This window comes from Natator depressus, chromosome 10 (genome assembly GCF_965152275.1).
Source record: "Natator depressus isolate rNatDep1 chromosome 10, rNatDep2.hap1, whole genome shotgun sequence".
Classification (NCBI taxonomy): Eukaryota; Metazoa; Chordata; order Testudines; family Cheloniidae; genus Natator; species Natator depressus.
Genome location: NC_134243.1, coordinates 81,134,715 through 81,159,433, shown reverse-complemented (window position 1 = coordinate 81,159,433; position 24,719 = coordinate 81,134,715). Strand labels below are relative to the sequence as shown.

General features: G+C 48.0%; 1 protein-coding gene across 9 annotated transcripts in view; it reads left to right on the top strand.

Annotated features, from left to right (window-relative positions):
- Positions 1–24,719, top strand: part of TLE3 (TLE family member 3, transcriptional corepressor) — a 46,068-nt gene that overhangs the window by 5,446 nt on the left and 15,903 nt on the right. For 2 of the 9 annotated variants that reach the window (XM_074966647.1, XM_074966645.1), the window contains exons 5-7: positions 11,619–11,681; positions 12,254–12,328; positions 23,448–23,649. In XM_074966647.1, coding sequence (XP_074822748.1) covers positions 11,619–11,681; positions 12,254–12,328; positions 23,448–23,649 — 340 coding nt within the window. Of the gene's footprint in view, positions 1–3,955; positions 4,110–11,618; positions 11,682–12,253; positions 12,359–23,444; positions 23,650–24,719 lie in introns of those variants that run through there. The other 7 variants (XM_074966642.1, XM_074966640.1, XM_074966646.1 and 4 more) reach the window with 5 other exon arrangements.

Below are 24,719 nucleotides of genomic sequence, written 5' to 3'. Positions count from 1 at the left end.
TTGCATATGATTCAGGGAATTACTCCTAGTGTCTGCCACAATCTCTTGTGGTAAGTGCTATGTTACCCAAATTCAATCTTCTTAAATACAAGTTTTACCTGCGTAGGATTTAAATATATATTTGCTGACCGGTAAGTTTTACTGAGGGGGTTTTTTTTTTCTTTCCAATGTCAATTTTGCATTGCATCCATTTTATTGGTCCTATCTTGCTTTTTATCTAGAAAGATTTGGATGAAATAATCTAATTGAATAATCCAGAAAAGCAACTAATCATGTGTTGGGAGACAGAACGCCTGGTGGTAAATACGGCTAGTTTCTAGTCTTGATGGCTAAGAGCTCAGCACATAAGCATTTCTTGTTTTTAGAGTTAAACTAAGACTTTGGCCTTGGAACACATTTAAACCATATTGACACTTTCATGAGCGAATCCTGCTTCTTCTGGAATATTCCAAGAACACGGTATACTTTATCATTCTTGTTAGCAAGGCGTGCCAGATAATAACTCGCTAAACACTTAAGAAGCCAAATAACTGCTTATTATGATACTTTCTGACATCTTAAGGTAGAAACAAATAGTTTCCAGCTATTTTAACCCTTAGTGACAGCTGGCTCATGAATTCCCCCCTTTAACTCCTGTTGTTTTCTGTATTAGTGTCAGGAATCCTGGCAGCAGATCTAAAGATACCTGTTCTGAACTTTATTCCCTAAGGTAGCCTTGTTTGCCTTCTGCTGTTGCGGATTGTGGCTCGCCCCTCCACATCCCCTCCCTAAATTTAATTCTCATCAGTGAAGCTCTCCACTTTGCTAATAATGATAGCAGCCGCAAATAGCTTTCAACATGCCATTGACAGCCTGTTTGGAGAGAGCACTTGAAATAGTGCTAGACAGCTGAAAGTACCCATAATTGTGTACCAGAGTGAGAACCACACTGCTTAAGGACCTTATTTTCATGTGCTTAAAGAGACAATATCCTGGTCTCAACAAATGCTTCTAGTGCTTCACTGGCATTATTTATTCACCCCTCCCTTTTTGATTAAGGTTTCATGGGGTGGGAGGGCACAGATAGCAACAAAAATCCCTGATTACTGACTAGCAAATGATATAAAATCAGACCAATCTGAATTGTCTGCTATGGGTAGTTGAGAATGTTTCTTAAGCTAGACCTTTCCTTTCAACAAAGGTGAAAACGTGGGTTCACTTAAACCGGAGAACCTCCAAGTTTAGACAGGAGTTTGAAAGATCATTTAGGAAGACTTTTTTTCCTGTGGACATCTTTTTGTCTCCGTTTTTTCTTAGTCACTGAATAGCGTTGGTTCCACGTTACAGTGTGGCCAGCAGAGCATATCGCAAGAGACTACCCTCGTAATCTGTGGAGTTTACAGGGTTTAAACACCAGGCTGAAATCTGCTATGGAAAAAGCCAGTATTTTGGCAAAGCCTTCTTTAAATTGTGACTGGTAAAATAAAGTGGACTGAATTCTGCCCTCAGTTGTACATATGACGACGTTGCGCCCCCCAGCCCCATTGAATTCAGTTAGGGACCTGATCCACGTGGGGATCAAAATTCCACGTGGCGTGCTCCTCCCCAGGGCAACTCCCCTGACATCAGCAGACGTACTCACCCCAAGGATGAATTTGATCCAGTATTTATAGTATCCTAAATCCTATTCCTTTCCGGTCAGAGTTTTTGCTGTAAGATGCAAAGTGATGTCGTGTCTGTTCTGGAGGAGAGTCCGCTGCGATGTTGGAACAGTCTGGCTTGGGTGCCTTCGCTGGCTGCGTGTTGCTAACCTGCTATATTCTTACAGAATAGTCTGAGGCTAATTGACTTGGTGCTATGACTGTTTCTATGCCAGTGGTACTAATTGCACTGGAATTGCTTGGGTTGTAGGCGTAGTTGGCTTTGAAGGTGTATCGGAGGGGTGCTCCGACGTTCTCTGTACTGACGCAGGCTGTGCGCCAAGATTTCAAGTGGGTATCTGTGGGTGGTCAAGCCAGTGCAAGGTTAGACCATTAGAAATGGAGCTTCACTTGCACTAAAGTGAAGACAAGGTTTGGGGAAAGGAACTGCCTGAGGACAAATGACGTCCTGGGCTGTGGAGTATTGCAATGTCTGTGCCGGCATAAGTACAGTGTAAAATGTTACCCTGTTTGTTTAATCCTCTCATTGCACTGGGTGCAGAACGATGACGCTGACACAAGCAATGAGATTCCAGGTTGAGACGGTTACACAGCAAGTTCAAGGCAGAGCAGTGCAGAACGGATCAGTGAGTACAGTACTTCGGCAGAACTGGCCGAGTTAGAAGCCAAATGGCTTTTGAGTTTTTTAGTTTGGGTGTTAAGTTAGTTTATGGGAGACCTTCAATGTTTCAAATCCAATTCCACGTATTTCGTATGATAAAAGGTGATTTGTGTATTTTAAACTTCACTCTGCCATGTCCATTTCTGAAGATGGAGCAATAGATGGGTGTGTCTGAAACCAAGAGAAATCGCTACGGTGCAGGGTTAGTCCCTTAATGCATTAACAGCCGATCCTGCTCTCTCCATATTGTTTGCACGAGAGCCCTCCGACTTCATTGTCTGTGCTCCAGTTGTGGCCTGTCTGTGTCCGAGTGTTGTGGGTTCTGGTAGCCCAGCTGGAACAGCTGTTTAGCCCATTTTCAGAGCGGGTGACTGTAACCGCCCCTGAGGCTAAAGCATACCGATCACAGGGCCAGCTGTGTGTTCTTGATGGGACAGGATTTATAACTTGTGCAAATGTTCTCTCTCCTTCCTTCGTGGCTCCAGCAACCACCGCCCTGACTAGAACCTCAAGCCAGAGACGGGACTTGTGTAGCTGGTCACGTTCCTGGAAAGGCTGGGGAGAATTCATTGAGATTCAAGACTTGCCTGTCTCCTTGCCCTTTTTAACAAGCCGTTTGGATTTGTCTCTGGCATTCTACAGTACAGCCCCATGTGAACGTCCATATACACGTTTCCCCCTTCCTCTCCCACCCACGCTCCCAGCCTTTCCATTCTGCGGCATCTCCCTCAAGTCAGATGGGACGCTGCTGCTGCTGGAGAGGAAGGAGCCCAGCCTCGGTGCTGTGAAGGACATAGTGGCTCAGGGCCTGCTCTCCTCCTCTCTTGGGAACAGTGTATCTGCTTCAGCTTTTCCTTCCCTCTTCAGAAGCAACAGGTCGCTTCTGGGCAGCGTGGTGCCCCCTCCCTCGAGCTTCTGTACCTGGAAGGGGACAGAGTAGATCCTGGGCCCCAGCCTTTCTGTGCAAGGGCAGCAATGATTTGCGGTGAACCTGGAGTCTGGATTGCACACTGAAAAACTCATCTCCCCAGGTAGCCGTGCCGGTGGCCTACCTCCCCCTGCTGCGGGCTCGTGGAGGATGCGATTCAGGGTCAGCTGGATGGAGTTCCGTGTGGTTCCCGTGAATCTGTGTGCCGGTTCCCGGGGTGAGGCTTAAACTCACCTTTGCATTGCCCTGGTCCTTTTTGTAACTGGGCACCGTGTAAAAGCAGCCAATTACCTGCTTCACCGTAGCCCAGGCTGCAGTGGCTGCAGGGTTGCAGAAGATGGCTGTACCACAAGCATCTGACCGTGCCTCCCCCCTGTCCCCCCCCCCACCTCCAGTCGTCTCTCTCTCCTGCACTGGCAAAGCAAAGTGCTTTGGAGCGTGGCTCAGACTTGCCACTGGCGAAAGCCGCAGTGGGGCTGTGCTTGTTTACCCCAGCAGCGACTCTGGCCCTGCACACGTAGTGATCGCTCATCTGTGGCTGAAACGCAGCTGTTGCTCCGCAGTGCTGAGCTGGTGTTCTCAGAAATGACGAATAACAGCGCCAGTCAAGACTGCAGAGGAAGGTGGCTTTTTATTTTTATTTATTTTTTTTTTTGGACAGAGTTTAACTACCCAAACTAGGATCTGGTCTGAATGGAAAATGCAGTGGGCTTTGGAACAACCACATGTGGTCAGGTCCTTGACTGGTACCTCTCCTGGAAACTGCACAAGCCATGCCGCTTCGGCTGCACTGTCCGAGGTCTCCCAACCAGGATCAGATCAGACCCTCCAGAGCCTGTCTTAGCTAGTGAGACCACAGTCCAAGCTCATGTGGCTGCAGGCAAGTACTACTGTGGGTTGAAAATCAAGACCGTCTCTTTCTCTGTGAGTCCTGCTAACTTTGTTGGCACACTAGTTACCCCCCCCCCTTCACCGCCCAACCGTTTCTAACAAAAGGGCTGTATGGAAGGCCATGAAGCTGCAGTCAGGCGTGGAAGCCGGGGAGAGCTGCCCTGACAAAGTGTCTTAGACTTGCTGTGACTCAAGACTCTTCAGCAGCTGACACGTCTGTCTCTCTTTCCTCCCACACTGTCCTCCAACCACACCCACCTGCCCTGCAAAAACCCAGGTCCCTTTTTATCCAGCGTTAATTTGTGGAGCTGATCAGATTGGCAGCCCGAAAACTCCGCGTAACGACTCGCCTTGGCATGGGTAATATGGTTTTACAGCCTGTTGCGGTCAAGCAAAGGCGCAATTTGCATAATGTTCTGAGGGGATTAGGTTGTTGAGGTTGCCATGGCAATCTAACGGAGATGAATTGAGATTTTTCTTGGCAGGAATTGCCCGGTGGCACTCGGGGGAGGGCTCCGTTGCTTTGGAGGGGAGTTGATGAATGGGTAGTGATACTGGGAAGGTGTAATGCATGAAACCTTCCCCTGTTCTAGGCCAGCCAGTGATCCCCTTTAGAGCCCAATTCAACCTTAACGGGGACAAACAGCTTTTAATGTGCTTGGGAACTGCAAAATTAAAGTGAACAAATATTTAAAGATTATGGAATCTTATGTTAACAGGAAACCTAGCAGTCGTAAACATAACGTTTCTACAGATACTGGTTTTCTTTTTTTCCTTTCTAAATTCCACAAGGAAAGTGTCCTTTTTTAAAAAACAGAACCTAAGTTTGGTTCCCAAATACTTGCTGGAAGTTTAAGCAAAACTTGATTTTTAAAGTACTGGTAAAAGCAAAAACAAAACAAAGCCAAGCTCTGAAGTAGCTCTGAGTGAAAGCAAGTGTCCCCTTATACAATGCCCTCTTTGAGAATTGGGTGAAACTGTGAAGGGTTCTTTATTTTGCACAGAGATGACCTTGCAGTAACACTACAAGCTTATGACCAGAGGGGTGTCTCTTCCTGGCTGCAGTGAACAATTGGGTCCATGTCAAATGAGGACCCTGTGCTATAGGATTTGTTAGAGCCAGGAAAAACAAAACCGAACCTGCCCCCGAGAAGTAATCACACTGAAAAGAGCAATACATTTAGTGCTCGTTGCAGGAAGAGTTCAATAGGTTTCATTCGAAAGCGTAAATATTTAATGGAGTTGTAGTTTATGTATAATTTGATCAATAAGCCAATGCAAAAAGAGTCTTTAAAGAGGCTTACCTATCACATAGCAATTTGTGATCTAAGCGGAAACCTTGCTGCAAGGCCCCACAGTTGTTATCCGCAGCACGACCGACGCGAAGTAAAACATTCGCTCCCTTTCTGATTGAACTCCAGGGAGTGCAAAGCAGGGCAATGGAGAGGCTGCCCAGAAAAACGTAAAATGTCAGTTGTTAATTTCACTCTTCCGCGTCCTGCGCTATACACCGCATAAAGTAGCCCCATAGCGTTACGAACACCAGAGTTACAAACTGACCACTCAACCACACACCTCCTTTGGAACCGGGAGTACGCAATCGGGCAGTAGTGGAGACCAAAAAAAAAAAAAAAATGCAAATACAGTACAGTAGTGGGTTAAACATAAACTAATAATAAAAGGGGAAAGCAGCATTTTTCTTCTGCATAGTACAGTTTCGAAGCTGCATTAAGTCAATGTTCAGTTGTAAACTTTTGAAAGAACTTTTTGTTCAGAATTCCGAACATTTTACAGTTATGAGCAACCTCTGTTCCCGAGGTCGTCATAACTCTGAGGTTGTACCGTATGTACTGTCGTGGCATCACTTTTGTAACAAGAACAAAGATAACCCACAGCTAGGGAAGATGGGGCAGGTTAGTTATCTGTTGATTAGAGGAGAGTGGATGGAGACCCAAGACTTCTGAGTTCTAGTTTTAGCTCTGCCTTTGGATAAATTTGTTGCTTTTGGGCTAATTGCTGACACTTCTGAGACTTCCTTTACCTTCTGTAAACTGTCCATAATCATCCCATTCCCCCCCTCCCCTTGCAGGGGTGTTGTGATGCTTAATGTTTGCAGAGTGCTGTGGAATCTTTGGGTGAAAGGTGCAAAGTGATTTCAGATTAGTCAACTGAAATCACAGGTGCTTACAGAACCTCTTTGAGGTATGAGGATGTTGGAAAATTCAGTGGGCTGACTGCTAGACAATGTGTTGTCAAGCCACTGGTAATGTACTTGTATGTACAGGCTTCAGAATGTGTTCACTTCAAGAGGTTTCTGATTCAAAACAAAGAGCCAAGGAGCAGTGAAGACCTCTGAAAGAGCTAGTAAAAGCATATGGGGCAATCTGATCAGTGAGGCTTTTCAGAAATAAGAAAAGGAGTACTTGTGGCACCTTTGAGACTAACAAATTTATTTGTTAGTCCCTAAGGTGCCAGAAGTACTCCTTTTCTTTTTGCGGATACAGACTAACGCGGCTGCTACTCTGACGCTTTTCAGAAATGTCACTGTGGCTTTGGAAGTATACAATGGTGATGCCAAACAAAGGTTGGCTTTTTTGAATGGGGGGGGGGGGCAGGGGAGAACAGGGTTAGTAAAATTATTTGCAGTGCTACTGTCACTGGGCGGGGGGAGGACAATGGTTTGTAAGAACTTTTCCTTGAGACAATCTCACCAGCTGTCATGGGGCATATAGTTACTTCCTGGCTCTTTGGAAAGGAAAGAGGGACCTGTGTTAAAATGATACGAATCTCTCTAAACATCTGCCCACTGTAATAATCGTCACTGATTTTGCTCACTCTGGGTGCAGCAACATAACTAACAATAGCCTGTCCTAATGACTCCTGCAAGCCATTACCTTCATCTGTAAAATTGTTGCCCAACTACTTTGTGCGTGTGGGTTATTGTTTTTTCCTAAGTAAATATTTTGGAAGTTGTTTAACTGAAATATCTGTGTGCAAAGTACATAAAAAATGAGGGAGCCCAGGATTCAAATATATGCCCCTTTAATGTTGTTGTGAAGCTATAAACTCTAATCACCAATCTATTAGAAGTCTTTGAGGATGCCAACAAGCATGTGGACAAGGGTGATCCAGGGGATCTAGTGTACTTAGATTTTCAGAAAGCCTTTGACAAGGTCCCTCACCAAAGGCTCTTAAGCAAAGTAAGCAGTCATGGGATAAGAGGGAAGGTCCTGTCATGGACTGGGTAAAGGATAGGAAACAAAGGGTGAGAATAAATGGTCAGTTTTCACAATGGAAAGAAGTAAGGGGCGGTCCCTGAAAGATCTGTACTGGGACATGTGCTGTTCAACATATTCCTTAATGATCTGGAAAAGGGAATGAACAGTGAAATGGCAAAGTTTGCAGATGATACAAAATTACTCAAGATAGTTAAGTCCAAAGCTGATTGCGAAGACTTACAAAGGGATCTCACAAAAATGTGTGACTGGGCAAGAATATGGCAGATGAAATTCAGTGTTAAGTGCAAAGTAATGCACGTTGGAAAACATCATCCCAACTATACATATATAATGATGGGGGTCTAAAGTAGCTGTTACCACTCAGGACAAAACTCTTGGTTTCATCCTGGGTAGTTCTCTGAAAACTTCAGCCCAGTGCACAGCAGCGATCAAAAAGGCTAATAAAGTGTTAGGAACTATTAGGAAAGGGGTAGAAAATAAGACAGAAAATATCATAATGCCACTAAATAAATCTAGAGTGCACCCACACCTTGAATACTGTGTCCATTTCTACTTGCCCAATCATAAAAAGGATATAGTGAAATTGGAAAAGGTTCAGAGAAGGGCAACAAATGAGCAAGGGTGTGGGACAGCTTCCACAGGAGGAGAGACTAAAAAGACACGGGCTGGTCAGTTTAGAAAAGAGACGATTAAGGAGCGATATGATAGAGGGCTATAAAATCATAAATGGTGTGGAGAAAGTGAATAGAGAAGTTATTTACCCTTTCCCACAATACAAGAACCAGGGGTCACCCGATGCAATTAATAGGCAGCAAGTGTAATACAAACAAAAGGAAGTACTTACACACACAGTGCACAACTAACCTGTGGAACTCATTGCCTTGGGATGTTATGATGGCACAAAGTATAACTGGGTTAAAAAGAGCTAGATAAGTTCCTGGAGGCTAGGTCCATCAATGGCTGTTAGCCAAGATGGTCAGGGATGTAACCCCGTGCTTGGGATGACTGTCAGGAGCCTGAAGGGGAAAACTGGTGCTTCTCTCCAAAATTGCCCTGTTCCATGTACTCCTTCAGAAGCTCTGGTACTGGGCTCTGTTGGAGACCGGATACTGGGGCTAGATGGACTATTGGCCTGATCCACTCAACAGTTTTTATGTTCTTAAACTGCTATTTTAAGTGCTTAGATACCACATGGCTGAGTGCTCTAGAAAAGCCTTCGCTAGATGGAAGGTACATGAGCTGAGTCTGTGCAGTTTCAGGGGAGACGGTGAGTTTTCTGGAAAACCTGGGGGAAAGGTCCAGCGATTCTAGAACATGCCTGTTTGCCTTCATATTGCTTTCTAACAGTGGAGGTATTTTCTGGCCATCTTGTTGCTAACGGAGCAGCTTCCTGAGGAGAGGGTGGTGGGGAGGGGGAGATGCAAGTTGACCTAATTAATCATTTCTGTTTTATTGATAACAAGCGGCTCTGAATTATCAAAAGGAATTTTTAAATGTTTGATCGTGTTCCAGTGTGTGCTTTTGACCTGCAGTATTGTTGAAGCAGTATTTCTTGAATTCTTACTGATGGTCAGGCTGTGTTTAAGTTGGATCAAAAGCTGTTTTAACAGCTGTCTTAATGGGCAAGGCTGCTGATATTAACCCTTGGAACACAGGGCTCCCCCCCCCCCTTTGCAGTCTTAAAAAGAGCAGTTTGGAGACCTCTCATGCCCCCTTTAGGTTTGAATGCTAATGTGTTTTGGCATAGTGATGCAATCGTATAATAGGTGACTGACTGACATCCATTTGCATTACTGTAAGCTTCCTTGGTCAGCAGGAGCTGGGCTTGCTGCAGGGGCAGGCAGCCGGAGCAGGGAAAGCTGTCTCACGTCCATGCCCCTCCTGTGAATGGAATCCCATCCAGTCAACAGAAAGGATGGTGCCTACAAGTGCAGGCCTTCAGCTGTGGGTGGGTGGGTGGACCAGGGAAAGGAGACCGTGACGCTTCCTCAGGGCTTCACTGTGGCTGGAGCAGAGCACTGGTTCTTCCCCGCTGTTTCAGAACAGGCCACGTGCCTGATGGGCGGGTCTGATGCCGATGTATTTTCAGTGCCTAAATACTTGGGGGATCCTCTGCCTTGGCATTTATACTGTTCTCCTTCTCTTAGCACGCGAGCGCTTGACTGGCACTTCACAAATCCCTATGACTGGAAAGTTGCTCCTGAGTACAGGTTTCAAAAAGGACCAAGTCCCATTGGTTTTTCACTAAGAGCGAGGGTCCCAAGTGTCTGAGTCGCTGTTGAAAATGGAAGTTAGACCTTTTTGAAAATTTTACCCGTAGCTTTTTCCCCTGGACTGGAGGTGTTGTGGCAAAACCCACTTTCTTGAAACATCTTCAGTGTGACGCTGCAACTATTTCGATATAGGGGTTTGGCATCTCTTCCGTGCCGCCTTATGATCACACAAGGTCTGGTGGTAGTTAAATGGTCTGGTGGTAGTTAAATAGTCTATCGTTTCCCCCACACACCATGGCCCTAAGCGTAGCTTTGCTTGGAATAGGCACATACCTTCGGAAAGCTAATGCACCATTTGGTTTACTTTCTGTTCCAGAACTCCTTTGCTTGGCGTTGAACTGCCCTATAGCTAGGATTTCTCCTTTCTGGAGAGCTAAAAGTCTGTTATCTGTGTCTTAAACTGAGTCTATGGCCTACTTTTCAGCTGTTCTAAGACCCAGTGCTTAAGGCCCCTTACACTGCCACATGTGGATGTGCGTTACATTAACTCTTCCTTTAAGTTCTTCTTTCAGTGGCAGAGTGGTGTAAAGGGATCTCGGTGAAGAGTCAGTTCTATAATATTTAAGTTTAAAATATGAACTGCTGACTCATATGAAATTTAGGTTTTCACTTATCCTAAAACATTTTACTCAACAGAGATGTTGCAAAAACCACAATTTGACAGTGGAGAACATTTATTAAACTTCTGAGTTATGTGGTCAGCTGACAGGTGCAAATGGGTTTGGGTTAAAGTTCTTGAATGTAATGTAAGTGCTGCAGAATTAACTAGAATGACTTTTAAAAAAAAATTGCAGAGGAAAGTCGAGATCAGAGTAAGATGTTGGTTGTTCACAGCACTGCATAAGATTCTCCAGGGACTAACCACCTGCACAGGGCTTGTATGTGAAGCTTTTCTTTCTGAAAGAAAGCCCGTAACTCTTGGAAATAAGTAGCGTGAATGCAGTATGATCTCAACAAGCTGTCACATGGAGATCTGAGCTGAGACTGCAGAATTCATTTTACATTTGAAAGAAATGAACTGTCATAAGCAAATTTCTTCAAAAACGGCAGAAATGTTTAGATAAAGCTTCAGAATTATGTTAATCAGCATAGCTCAAAGCCACCTCCACTTTGGAATTGTATATAAGCTATCTGAACGCCACGGTGATCTTTTAAAGTTCCCTTTCAAATAAGGTAATAACCTAAAGTGAACTGATGAGTGGAGAACGTCGATTTATGAGTTAAGAAATGCCGTGGTGATTAGATGTTGTGTTAGATGCCTAGAAAAATGGACAAGGATCACAACTCCATGCTGGGATGAGGATTAATTGCTAAAGTGTGAATAAAACCGAGCTGGTCTTCGTGCTGCTTTATGATCTAGCTTATTTAAGTGTCTGTGTGACTGGGTTCCATAAACCTGTGGATGTTGCTTTCGCTTAAGTGATCTGCTAGAGTAACCACAGTGTCCTTGCAACAGCTGCAGGGAGATTGATGTGAAACCGACACGTTAGGCTAATACATTTTTTCACATGCTCCCTTGCTGATTTGGATAACATCAGTATTTTAACCATTTAAATTATTTTTTCTTGAGACCATCATGGTAAAAAATACAGACAGACATGAAAGTGGTTCAGTTTATCCCAATCTTGTTGTGCATCATTTAGCTTTTGTCAGGAAAAGGAATTCAAAATTTGCCAGATCAATAAAACAACAGTTATTTCCTCCATGAACCTGGCATGAAGGATTTAGAGAAGGTATATTTGTGTGCTCTTGATGCCTCTTTAAAATTAGCTCCTTATTATGTGACGTGATCAATGGAAGGAGGGGGGAAAGGGGGGGAAAATGGTTGGTTTGGGGTTTTGTTTTTTTTATCTTTATTCCAAGAAAAGTCTCTTTCATTGATTGTTTCTAAATGCTTTAATATTTCTGACATGTCCACACAAGGTGATTTTTGATTAAACTAAATGCGGTCTTTTCTTTTTCTTTTCTTTTCTTTTTTTTTTTTAGACCGAGATTGCTAAAAGATTGAACACAATTCTAGCTCAAATCATGCCTTTTCTGTCACAAGAGGTAAGGGAATGGATGTGAATTGTTACCGTATGTCGGTCTTCCATTCACATAGTGCTGATAGTGATGAGAACAATTTGGAAAGTCATGTTGGGCCAAGGGAGGTTGTGCTAGACGCGACCTGCTCGTGCTACAAGTCTTTAGACTCAGTTTCAAATTCGGACTCGTGGCACAACAAAAAAGGTTTCGGACTGGCTTAACAGACAGTTTTGCAATATGCACAATGACAATGTGGGAAGACTGTCCGCCTCTGTTTAACAGAGGCCAGGGGTGCAGGCACGACAGGCAATGCATGTGAGTTATCAGAGCGGTAAAAGGAAACTTGCATAGTGCCCAGCTCTGTTGCGTGCTGCTCAAAGCTTTCTGGGCCAGTGCAACTCCCCAGTAGAGGAGGGAGCTGAATCTAATCCCTAGCTCCTCATTTTCATGAGCAAACTCCCCAAGCAAAGTGATGGCAGGTTGCTGAGGCCTTTGCCCCTTGACTTGGGTATTCAGGCTTTCTTTGATCTTTCTTTACAGTCCCTGCTTGGAAACATTCCTTATTCTAACGTGCCTTTGACATTTTGTTCTCTTAGCACCAACAGCAGGTTGCCCAGGCTGTTGACCGTGCCAAGCAAGTGACAATGACAGAGCTGAATGCTATCATCGGGGTACGTGGACTTCCAAATCTGCCTCTCACCGTGTGTATACCCCTTTTATTCCTATCATTTACCATGACCAGAGACAATCCTGCACTTAGTTGGCTTTGAAGAATGGCAGCTTGCAAAGATACTGACAATCAGGAACGTTTCTCTGAACCTTAGTCGCTTCCAGAGGGCTGCACGTTACTAATTGAAATTCCCAGTTTGAGTAGGTCTTGGAATCAGAAAACTGATTCAGGGCTGGGACCAGGTCCTGCGCAGTGAGGCCCTGATCCTGAATGAGGTCTTTGAGCATTCCTGCAGTGCAAATATGAGTGTCCTCATTAGCCTCTAAGTGCTCTAACAGATTTTAGAGGTGGGTTTAAACAGCATGAGGTGCTGCCAGTGTGATGAAAACACCTTTTCTTAGTGCTTTACTTTTTACTCTTCTTTTAAAGCCTCATCAGCCATGGGGAAAGGGACTGATTTCTCCTTTTAGCAGCTGGTGATGATGATGCTGCTACAGATCAAATCACCGAGATCAGTCAAAATGCAAAATTTTTGTAAAAAATCTGTATTTAAGCCCAATATGGGAAACTAGCTAAACCTTTCTGAGATTTGGGGCTGTTCTTGATTGGTGGTTGTTCTTTTAATTGGTCTGGATGTGTTAGCCCTTCTTCTGGCCACCTGAGATCAGATATGTCTCTGTTGTATTGTTTCTGTGAAATGTGCCGTAAATACGATTGACTTGGTGTTCCATGCATTAAGCTACTCGTGTAAATGTTCGGGGTGTTTATCACTAAGATCCCAAAAGTTGAACACTGCAATGGTTTTAATTGTTTCTAGCAGTGATAGAATTACCTTTGCCAATTGTTCTGCTTGATCGGGCCTCAAAATAGGTCTTACATTTGATGTACTACAGGTATTTACTCAAAATCCCAACAGAATGTGCAGTAATTGAGTACTACTATTCCGCTCCCATCTGCAGACCGAGCCCTTTTGTCTCTCGGAGCTAGAACCATGGGGTCAGTTAGAAGTCTGATTTTCAAAGAATAAACTCTAATGCGTTAAAGTAATTTTTCATTTAGCTCTTAAGCTAAAAGAAACTTCCCCCGAACTACTTTGTCACGTCCATTGTGCCAGCACTCAGTTCTTTCCATTGTTCTTATCGGAGCAGAGGCAAACCTGGCTCCTCTTCCCTGGTAATAGCCTCATCGTTGTCATCTTGTGAACTGTTGTCAACGTGGGACTCTCAATAATTGGTGTGTCCCATGAAAACGGTGGCTCTCAAAACCGAGTCTGGATTGATGGTTTGAACTGGGTATTTGGCCCCAATAACCTCTAAGGTAGATCAAAGCTTTGGCTCGGACTCCTTGACTTTGCCTTTTAACACGTTCTTGTGGGGGCCAAGTTTGAATTACATGTGCAGGGACACATGGAAACGCTTTGATAGACTCAAGAATGTGTCTTGTTTGTTTGGCATGGGTGTCTAGTTCTCAAGTGTGTTTAATGATTTGCAGTGGGTGTTTGTGCTTTGGCCTCCGATGGCACAGAGCAATGCAGGCAATTTGCCACATCGTTTGCAAACTTTCCTCATGACAGCCCCTCTTAAACTAGGGTTTTAGGATGACTTTTAAAGAGATGATCCTGCTGTGTCGTCGGCCTTGCTGCTGATTTCCCGTTCTTGGCATTTCTGGTGCCACCACACTGGAGTTGTGCGCTCTTGCTCCTCTCTTTGGCTGGGGAGCAGGGTGATCCTGGGGCTCAATAGTGTAAGTGTGAAAATGGAGACGTTTCTTTGATTAGCTTCTTTTAAGTAGTATTTAGGAGGCTACACAGCAGGTCAAGGCAGCTTGAGGCAGATATTGGAATTCAATTAAGGTAAATGAGTGGAGCCTGTGACCCCCATTTCCAAGGTAATTGCTTCCTCAGATCAGAGTGAATGCAACTGTCGTCCCATCGTTAAGCAGGCAGCCATTTAATCGTTTTGCCTGACACATTTTCACAAGGCAGGAATTATGGGCAGGCGCTCCGTGCGTTCGCTCGGGGGGCCATGCTTGACTGCACACTTGCAAAGGATAAAAGCTAATCCAGTCAAGCGTTTTTATCTTGTCAAGGAAGGAACCCAAAAGTGGCTGCTGTCAGAAAGACAGCAAGAGATCACCATGAGCTTTGATCGTGCGAGAGGAGAGAGGGTTCGGCATTAATGCAGTGCGTGGCCCACCCCCGATGGCTTAGCGGATATGCGCTGCAATGTGGCAGATCTGCTTGGTATTGACCTCTGGCTAACTAGGCATTGCAGAGGGGAGAGGGGATCACCCCAACCTCTGAGGGGCAGACTGGTCGTGTAATTCCCACTGCTTTTTCATGCCCATTAACAGTGAGCCACAGAGCAATACTGCTACTTTGGAAGGAACAAGAGCATGCCTCTCCGGTGGTGCTGACCACGGGACTTGGAGGACTTGGGTGGTTCTGTAGGGCAATCGGCAGTCTGAGCGTGAAAGGCTGTTTGAAAAGAGCACCCTGGCCTTTCTAACATGGGGCACTGCCCAGTGCGGGAAAGCCAGCCCTTCCCTGGAGAAGTCCCTGCTCTTGATTCCCTGGGACAAGGTTCTTGAACTGCTCAGCCGTTGAAAGGAGCCAGCTAGTGTCATTCGCAGCCTCAGAGCTCCTTCAGACACATGAAGCTGAGAGATGGGATCTTCGGCAAACTTCCTGTCTCTCCATTGTGTGCACACCCCCTGCTTATTGCTGTAGGGCTGTTTGTGTGGGGCAGGGTTGCTTGTGCTGACTTTTGGGGGAAAGCATGTGTGTGCATATACATAAAACCCCATACCTAGACAGTGACATGGACTGTGCCAACAGAAGCGGGAAAGGGGGAGGAGATCTCGAATTTGAGGCCTGCTAAACTTGACAACGACACTTTAAGGAAATTTTTTATGGGGAAACAGGTTTGTTATAGTATGCAAGTAGGACTTTCTCTATAAACCCCAGGAACGTGTCTTTATAAGCTAGTGAAGGAATCCGCATTTTAGTTCAGATGCTGCAGACAAAATTGACAAGTATGAAAATGCAGCAGATCATTAACCCCTCCCCCCCCTTCTGAGGTCAAGAACTGTTAATTTTATGCGTCTAGGCCATTGTCTTACAGTTCTCCTGCTCCAGGCTTCTGTGAAATTGAGCCCTCGATTTGGTTCTAGCTCTGGAAATGATTAGACTACTTCACTAAATGTAACGCAAGTGGTGAACTCAAGTGGTGAACCATTAAATCGGTTAACAAAGGCATGAAGTATGATGTACATAATCCAATTAAAAACATCTACATACAAGATACTCCTTGCCAGCCTCCCTTGTAAATTGTCACCTCCTCATATCTTAACCATATTTGTTAAGACCCCGGAAGGAAAACATCTTTGTGTCTGTGCATCTCCAGCAGTTCCTTTTTGTGGGGGGTTAGGATGTAAGGGAGAGAAGTAGGAGCTCCAACAGCCATGCTAAATTCCAAACTTCTGCTTTTGGAAGTTTTCAGCCTAGGTGTTAATGGTCACCAGGGATAAAATCAGTAGCTTTTCCCGAGGGCGTCTCTTCGCCCTCTCCGAAGGCCCAGTACGCAAGAGAGGCCTCTAGTTTTACCTTCCTCATTACTCTCTGCTGTCTTTACCACTGGGTTTGGAAGACCTATCTCTCGGTCACGCTTTCCATCAGAGATTTAATTCTGAAGGGCTTCTTTCCAATGCCCACCTCACTGCAGTGACAGTCATTCCAGCCATTCTTTTTTAACCTCCCTGGCTGGGGTACCGGCCGTGTGATGCACAAGCTGCACCGGTGCAGACTTCACGGTGTAGTGAAAGCCACGGTCCCTCTAGCAGGGTGTCACCATCTCAACCGCAGCCCTGCTAAAGCACGCCAGCGGGGCTGTGCTGTCGCTGAAGGCGAAGGTGTGATCTCTCCTGCCCAGCACTCTCCACTCGCACCTAAGGTACTAATTTCAAAGCTTGGGTAGGACCACAGAATGGCTAACCTCAGCGTGCACACTCGGATACTCCTTGCTGCCGTGCTAGGAGGTAGACTTTAACATGGCTTCTCTCTCCAGGCTCACGCCAGCCATGCGGGCAGGGACTTAACTCTCTTCAAACTTACTTTCAAGAGCATTTTTTAAAAAGTCACTTTTTTTTTTCCAAAGCAGAAAAGCTTTGGGGACAATTTCAAATAAAACAGGAGGAAAACCCCCACATTTTATTCTCTTGTCTACATTTATCAGCAAGTCTTTAAAAAAAGAAAAGAGAAGAAAACCCCTTGCTACTATAACAGAGAAACAAAACACGGTCAGATGGAGAGCTCATTAGGAATGTTTTCCCCTCTTTTGTCAGTAGTGGGCTGTGTTGGGCTTAATCTCTCTCTCTCTCTCTCTCTCTCTCTCTCTCTCTCTCTCTCTCTCAAAGGAAGTTGAGTCTTATAAATAATACAAGAAAATTTCATCTCATGAAGTGCCTAGATACTACAGAGATGGATGCTATCCAAGGCCCCAGCTTTGGAGCACCCACGGAAAACAAATTAGTACGTGCTTAGCACCCACCAGCCGCCAAGCTCCCCCTCCCCACCACACTGGCAGCCCCACTGATCAACTTCTCCCCACCCCTCCCAGCGCCTCCCACCCACTGCAGATAAGCTGTTCCCTGGCGTGCAGGAGGCAGAGCAGGGATGGGCATGCTCCGGGGAGGGGGTGGGTAGAGGCAGGGCTGGGGTGCGGCCTTGGGGGAAGGGGTAGACTGGGAGTGGGGCCTGGGGTGGGGAGTCGAGCATCTTTCTCCCTCCCCCCCTCCCCCCCCCGGGTAGAGAGGAAGTTGGCGCCTATGGATTCACTTAAGTCATTCTTTAGAGGTGAGTGCTTAAAGATAACCCCCAATACTCACCACAAACAGGCCATGTTGGCCTGGCTCAAGAGATGGGTTTGTGGGGAATGGAGGGCACATGAAGGTTTGGGTTTAAAGAGCTTCATTGATTTCAGTAGCCAATTATGGTTCATCTTTGTCTGTCAGTCCCTCGTAAATCAAAACAAGGGAGTTAAATATACCCAGTGTGGCTGCGAGGGGGCCGGCCTGACAGCCTGCAGGAATCGAAGGGAGTGGATTTCTGCAAGCAGAGGAATGATTCAAGAGGGTGTAGCTAAGAATAATAGGATGATGCTAAGAACTGCTAGTCAGTGGGATAATCTGCCGAAGGAAGTGGTGGGGGTGCCGTCGCTCAGCACATCTCCGACTCAACGGGACCAAACCCTGGTGAATGCCCAGCCAGGAGCCATGCTGCAGAGGCAGGAAGCTGTGCTCGGTGACAGACCACATCCCTCCCGTTTCCACAGGTGGTGATTCCGAAGGGGGCTGGTCTTTGGGTCACATTGCGATGAGTGAGTTTTGGCTAACGTCATGGGCAGCGTGAATGGTCGCAGCCACCTCATAAACTGCTGCCTGCTTTTGTCTCCTGAGAGGCAGAGTGGGAAGTTTCTTTCCTGTTTGCACAGCATTGTCCTCGTGCGTTATGCACAGACCACAGAGTCCTCTTGTTGACAATTCTGTGGTGCCAGCGACAGACGGGGCCACGGGCTATAAAATGCAGATTTGTAGCTTCATGGCTCTTGCAGCATAGGTTCAGGCCTGTCCCCTTTAAGACTGATGCCACTGAAGTCAGTGGAGAGTATTTCCATTGTCTTCAGTGGATGTAGGATCAAGCCACCTGAAATCCCCACACCCTTTCGCCTCCCCTCCCCACTACCAAAGCGCGGAGGGAGGTGCGAGCTTTGAGAGTGAAACCACTTTTGAAGGAATAAGTTGGCCTCTTGCATGGCTGAGAAGTGACGTTTCTGGAATAGGCCATGCTTCAAATGTACAGTTCACTCTGAAGCAATAAATAGTGCCAGCTTTCAAATCGCAGCCCCGTGTGGGGATTTCCCCCTTTGTGACATGTGCCCTGCTGAGAGTGCTAGAAACCGAAAGCTTTCTGTGGAGAACCCCATCAGGCGCACTGGCACAGTCATGCTTCCCCTGGCCCGCACCCTGCCCCTTCGCTCTGCATCACCTCTGGGCTTCACCATGCCCACTGAGCTCTGGGCCTCTTGCAGCTGTTGAAAGACACGTCTGTCCGTCAGTCCTGGCCTCCACTCCATGCTAATGCCACGCAGTGGCCTAGGCAAGCTGAGCTGCACACACTGGCAGGTCACTAGTTTCAGATATGCCTTAAAACAGATCTTCTTTATGGGAAATGACCAAGGGGACAGGGGCAGGAAGGGCACTTCCTAAGACGGGCGGGGCGAGGGGGAGAAGGTTAGTCAGTGTGGGGCTTTCCGAAGGGCTTTCCCTTACCTCCTGCTAGCCTCAACGCCTGATGGGATCAGGGCCTAACAATTCAACTCTCTGGGTTTCGGGGGAGTGGGGGTAGCGCAGATGCAAACAAGACAGGGTTCGAGGAGCTTTCCCGCAGTCCCGCCCCAAGTATCTTTGTGCCCTTGTGCCCCGGCTCAGCAGAACCTCTGTCCTAGTGCTTCAGAAAGAGCAGGGGCCTCTAGCCCAGATGGCAGGGTGAGGTCGTGCCTTGCAGAGCTGGGGACAGGATGGGGTGCACGTTGCACCCTATAGAAGGCTGTAACAGGTATCTACAGCTCTGTGTGTTCCCTGCAGCCCCAAATGCAGGCAGTGTCTGGGGACAGGCTAACCCAGCATGTAACTCTGCCTTCAGTGAATTCTGGAGCCTCGAAGGAGAATACTTGCAACAGTTCAGATCCTTAGGGCTGCAAAGGGCCCTGACTCCCTTCCCTTTCAGCAGGCACTATCCTTCCACATACTTTCACTGTTGACACAACAGGCTCTAATGGCTCCTTTCAAGGAGTTACTGCGTTTGAGTAAATAACTTAGGTGCTTAAAATGACCCAAACAAATACAGGAGAGGGAAGCAGGCAATTCAGACTGCAGCCAAACCCCTGTAATTTCCCCTCTGTGAATGGACAATGCTGTGCAAGGATAAAACAACCCCATTGTTCCCAGGCCCCCAGCAGAGCTGAGCTCAGAACTGCACACCTAGGAGTCCCCCAGCTGTTGTTGGCCGAAACCAAATTCCTCAGGTTTTCTCATGTTCTGTAGTCCATGGACCAGCATAAACTCAAAGCAAGCCACTGCCTTCAGAGGAGTTTCTCCAGTTCTTTGCCTAGCCGCAGGGAGCAGAAATTGGCCCTGCAACTTCATCATTTCCAGCACTGGCCTATGGGTCCCTGGCCATGCAGCGGCCCCACAGCTATCCCTCAGAGGAAACGGTGTGTTAGGTTTTCATTCAACCGCACCTGGGATCTGCTTCTGAGAGAGGCCCAAGTCTGTGGCTGTTCTCTATACTGAAACTGGGACCTCCTGCAAGGGTAGGAGACGGACACCCTCTTTCTGCCCCCTGTTTTCAGGTATACCTGAATATTCAGGTCCTCCTTTCATTGGGTACCTTGTGTCCAGATCCATCAGGCCTGACTGTCTCTGCTGCACTGAAATCCTTGTGTGCTCTGAGCCGTTCTGGGAAGCTTTGGCTGGAACAGGCTCCAGCAGAAAGCCTGATTGATTAGACCTTGCAGTGGGTTCTGCCTCAGTTGGGTGCAGGATGTCACAGCAGGGAATTGTGGCTTTTCTGATGTAGCAAAGGGAGGGTCAAAGGGAGGTATTTGGCTGAGGAAGTGGTAGCTTCAAAGGGATTCGGATAAACATCAAAAGCCTTGAATGCTTCTTCACAATCACCCCACCCTGTCACCAGTGCTAGTATTCACCCGCCCCTCAGGGCTTTTAACTTGGGTCGCAGGGAGAGTTTATAGGCACAGCGTGGTGCTGATGCAAGGCAGCGCTCTCCACAGACCCAGCAGCAGGTTCATGCTGAGGGTCCAAGCTCAGGCAGCTCGTGTCCTTGTGACAGGCACTGGCAAAAGTCTGCTTGGCGTGCTTTAAAATAAAACAGAGGGAACATCCTTGGCCAAGAACTCCCTGGGGGTTCCACCTCCTCTCCCTCGAAGCCACCTGGTGTTTTAAACAGTAATTCAGGAAGTGGGAAAATTTCTTCCCCCTCACATCCCCCGACCATGGTTTTATTTAGCTTCTTCCAGACAAAATGGAGCGAACTGTTCCCATCCCTGGAATGGCACCTGCCTGGACAGGTGGGATTAGTGACTTTCCAAACACAGAACAAGACAGAGCAGAGAAACTTGTGTCCGCTGCAGCCTCTGACCTGGCTGCCCCTAACTGTGGTGTGCGCCCACATGCTGTACAGTCAGTAACTCTGCCGGCTAATCTCGTGTCGCTCCTGCTCGTAGCCCAGGCTGCTGTGTGGGCGTCTTCCTGGTTTGGCCAGTCCTGTTTCCTCCTGCTGGGCCATGCCCAAGAGCTGTTGGTGCGGCGCTACGTGGACATCCCCTCTCCAGCGCCTGCTGATGCACGACGGGACCGCCGCCCAGAGCGCCCCCACCGGTGGCTTGGGGGGTGTGGCCACGAGACGTGGTTGTGCTGTGAGCACACGGCTCGGGGGAGTGTAACAAACTAATTCCTAGCCCATCGCTGTAGCATGCACAGGGCCTTTGTTCCCCCCACCCCAAACCAATGTCCTGCAGGTCAAATCTCCCCCCATTTCCACCCCCTCCCATCTGCAGCAGGACCTGGGGAGAGGATCCCTCTCCCAGCTGGGCGCGATTACTGTGTATTGACGGGAGCTAGTTCAAGCCCTGAGCAAAGGAAGCACGCATAGTCACGGGGCTGGGGGAGCACACCAAGGACCGAGTTGTGGCTGGTCATAGTTTGACCCCTTCCTCCCCTTAGTTACGGGGAAGCGAGCATTGCCAGGGCTGCCCCTGGTGCAGATTGCTGCCCCCTTTGCACTGGCTCTGCCCACGACGGGCGCCCCTGTGGGAGGGGAAGTGCCCCCCTGTGCTGCAGCTCACCACAGGAACACCGTCTGCCCCCTCGCTCCCCGGGGCAGGAGAGCACCAGGGTCCTTACTTGGTGCAGCGGCTGGAGAAGCCAGATTGCACAGCTCCGCTCCCTTTCGGCGTGACTCTCCGAGGAGCCCGAGCAGGCCAAGCTGTGCCCGCCTGCTCCCATCCAAGCGCCAGTCCCTCTGGTGGCAGCGCCTCCGGCGCCCTGCTGCTCGGGGCAGATTTGGGGGGGTGGGGGGGAGTGATGCTTCCTGCCTGACCAGCCCCACTTCCTGCTGCACCCTGGCCAGGACTGCCCCTGCTTGGCTGCTGAGCTCGCAGCCTTATGCCTGCAGGCACTTAGCAGTGGTGAGTAATGCTTCGTGCTCCTTAAAGCTAAGGGAGCTTGGGACGTCTTCCATCCTGCGAGCGAATGGCTGCTCTGCGTCTGCAGGCTGGGCTGTAGCTCTGGCGGGGAGAGAGCTGTGGGGTTAGACTGGCAGCAACTGAGGGGCCCCTCCTGGGCTGCCCTTAGGGCAGGGGAGATGCTGCCACGGCCAAGTGGCTCCCCGCCAGGGCAGGCTTTGGGCAGGGCTTGGGGATGCGGCTCGAGCTCTCTGACCCGCCTGCCTTGTGAGCTGACCTCGCTCCGGGTGCCGCAGAGCCTGCGCAAAGGGGCGTCCGAACTCCGTGACTTGGTGGTGGTGCAATGGCGGGTGGGGGGCCCCGAGCGGGAGGGTTGGGAGGTCTCTGTCTGTAGGGAGCCAAGGAAAACAAACTGCAGGCTGCTGGCGCCGCTGCTGGTTCTTGGGAGCAATGTCCTCTCCAAACAGGGGCAGTTACCTGGGGTGTCACAGCGGGTAAGCCGGATTCATCGCTAAGGCAACCACCGAGGGGCTGCTGGCTGGCTCCCCATCCACCCACCTGGCTGGCTTTTCCTTTCTCTTCTGTACTCGTCTTATCAGGCGGGAACTGATACCTTGTCAGCAGAGCTGCTTAACAAGCTGCAGAGGTACAGCCTGCTGGGCATTACTCCCGGGGGTGCGACGCTTCCAGTAAGAAGTAACGTCTTCTCCTTTCTATTCCTAAACAGAGTTAGCAAAAACCAGATCCGTAACCCGCCCCCAAGCCAGCTTCCCTGTGTGCTGCCACGGTGGAGGCAGCATTAGCCAGGGCGGAATTGGCCTGTTTGTTTTAGGGAATGGTTAGAGTTGCAATGAATCTGGACACTAGAAATGTCTCCGTTTTGTGGGGGCCTGGGGTGTTCAGGGGAACGGTGGCTCTTCCTTGCTAGATGCAAAGCTCATAACAGTGGTCCTGTTCCACGTGGAAGTCTGGGCGCTTGGTTAATAGGCTAGCTCAGAGATACTCAGACCTCAGGGGTTCAGGAGCCAAATTAGTGATCAGCATTACCCAAAAGAGCCGCAGATGTGGGAATTCGTTTCATTTACTATAGAACTATCTAGTCCTATTTAAACAGTATGACATGTATATAAATAAATAAAACAAAGGCATCCTGATTGGTTAATATTTAAATCACGCAGTGTTTTGCAGCAGATGATACTAAAGAGCCGCAGGAGACACATTAAAGGGCCACTTGCGGCTCGCGCCCCTCAGTCTGAGTATCACTGCGCTGGCTAGAATACTCTAGTACAAGTGCAAATAGACTTAACCACCTGTTTTTCTTTTTACTGCCAAATACCTTAAAATTACTCCCCAGCAAACAAGCAGGAACTGCCTTCTGAGGCAGCGTAAAACGATAGCTGGACCCTTTTCCTTTCTTCCCAGATCACGTCAGTTTTAACATCTGGCAAAAACAAGCCTCGGAGTTGTTGTGCTGGGTGTATTTCCCCCCTTGTTCTGCTTACGTCTCAGAAATGCCAGGTTCTCTCGGTAATGTGGATTGTCGGGAATGAAGTGGAGCCCCCCAAGTGATGTCTTTCAAACACCTACACTATTTATCCCTGGCTCAGAGGGCTGCAGTTATAAGCTCTGCCCTGTGTCTGTGCCTCCCTCCCTTCAGTCTGACTCTTCCTAGCATGGATTCTCCTTGCAGACAGAAGAATATGGAGTTTTAATCCAGTTTAATATTCCCCCATGATGTTCTGAGTGCGTGAAGCAGGCTCCACCCCTTCCAGAGACGCCTCCCAATGTCACATGACCATTTAATATCTGCATAACATGCCGTTTCCCATCAATTGCTTACCGCTGATTTTATTGCAGCAGCAGCAGCTCCAGGCCCAACACCTCTCCCATGCTGCTCACGGCCCCCCGGTACAGCTGCCTCCTCACCCTTCAGGCCTTCAGCCACCAGGAATCCCTCCCGTCACGGGGAGTAGCTCAGGACTGCTGGCTCTTGGGGCCCTTGGGAGCCAAGCCCACTTGACCGTTAAAGATGAGAAAAACCATCATGACCTGGATCACCGAGGTGAGAACAAAAGGCCTTAAAGATACATATTCTCGTCTCCCTCTCTCTTCGTCTCTGCCCCTCGGGCCTCTTCAGAAACGCTCCTAAGCCTCTGACGGGCGATGCTACAGCGAAAGCATTGATGGGCTTCTGTGACTCCTCTAACAACCAGGGACCGAACCCTGGGGCACCCTCTGCTCCTGCAGGAGGCGCCAGAGCCTCCTAGCACAGAGACCGCTCATCTCACGGCACCCTCCAGAGATCTCCACAGCTTCCCACCCTAGGGGACTTGCTTGGCTTCTGCAGTGCAGCCGGTTGGTCTTTGCACTGATGGGATCCCCCTGCATAGGGGAAGCAGTGGACCGTCTCTTCTGTTCCATCTGTGCCTTGTAGTGGCGGCTCTGGCCTGGCTATCTAGGTGGTAGGGGCTGAGGGTTTGTTCATTAACCCTCTGATGTGCTTGTATGGAGCAAAGCTCCTTCCAGGTGGTCCCTGGTCCTTTCCCCCCCAGGGGTTGGCCCAGCTGACTATAATGGATCTGGGCAGAAAAAATAGAACCGAGCAAGGCAGCGCTTAAAAAATGTGTTGGAGGAGAACATGCACTGGGATGCACTAATTCCTTTTCCCGACCATTGAACATTTCTGATGCAGAACTGGATCGGCAGCATGTGCAGACTAAGGGTGAATTGCAGAGAGTGTGTCTGCTCCCCAGAGTTCAGCGTCAGGCGCTAGGCTCTCCTGGTGAGTGGGTTGGGCGGAGACGTTTAACGCCAATTAAAAATAGACTGGCATCCACAATGGGTCATGCTGCAGATGTCAGAGCAACCATTTGCCCCATAGGGAGTTTGCTACATCCCATATGTGTATTTTAAACAAAAAACAAAACAAAAAAATCACTGCAAAGATGTTTTATTTTTGTCTCCCAAAGGATAATGGGAAAAGAAACTACAGCACTGCAGTTATATTAAACAGGTACTTACCTGGCGAACTCAGAGTTGGCTCTAGTATAGCTTCCTGGTAGCTCTGGCATCATGTACCCCGAAGTTTCGTAGCGGAGTAACAGGTTGGAAAAGTCAGTCTTTTATTTTTAT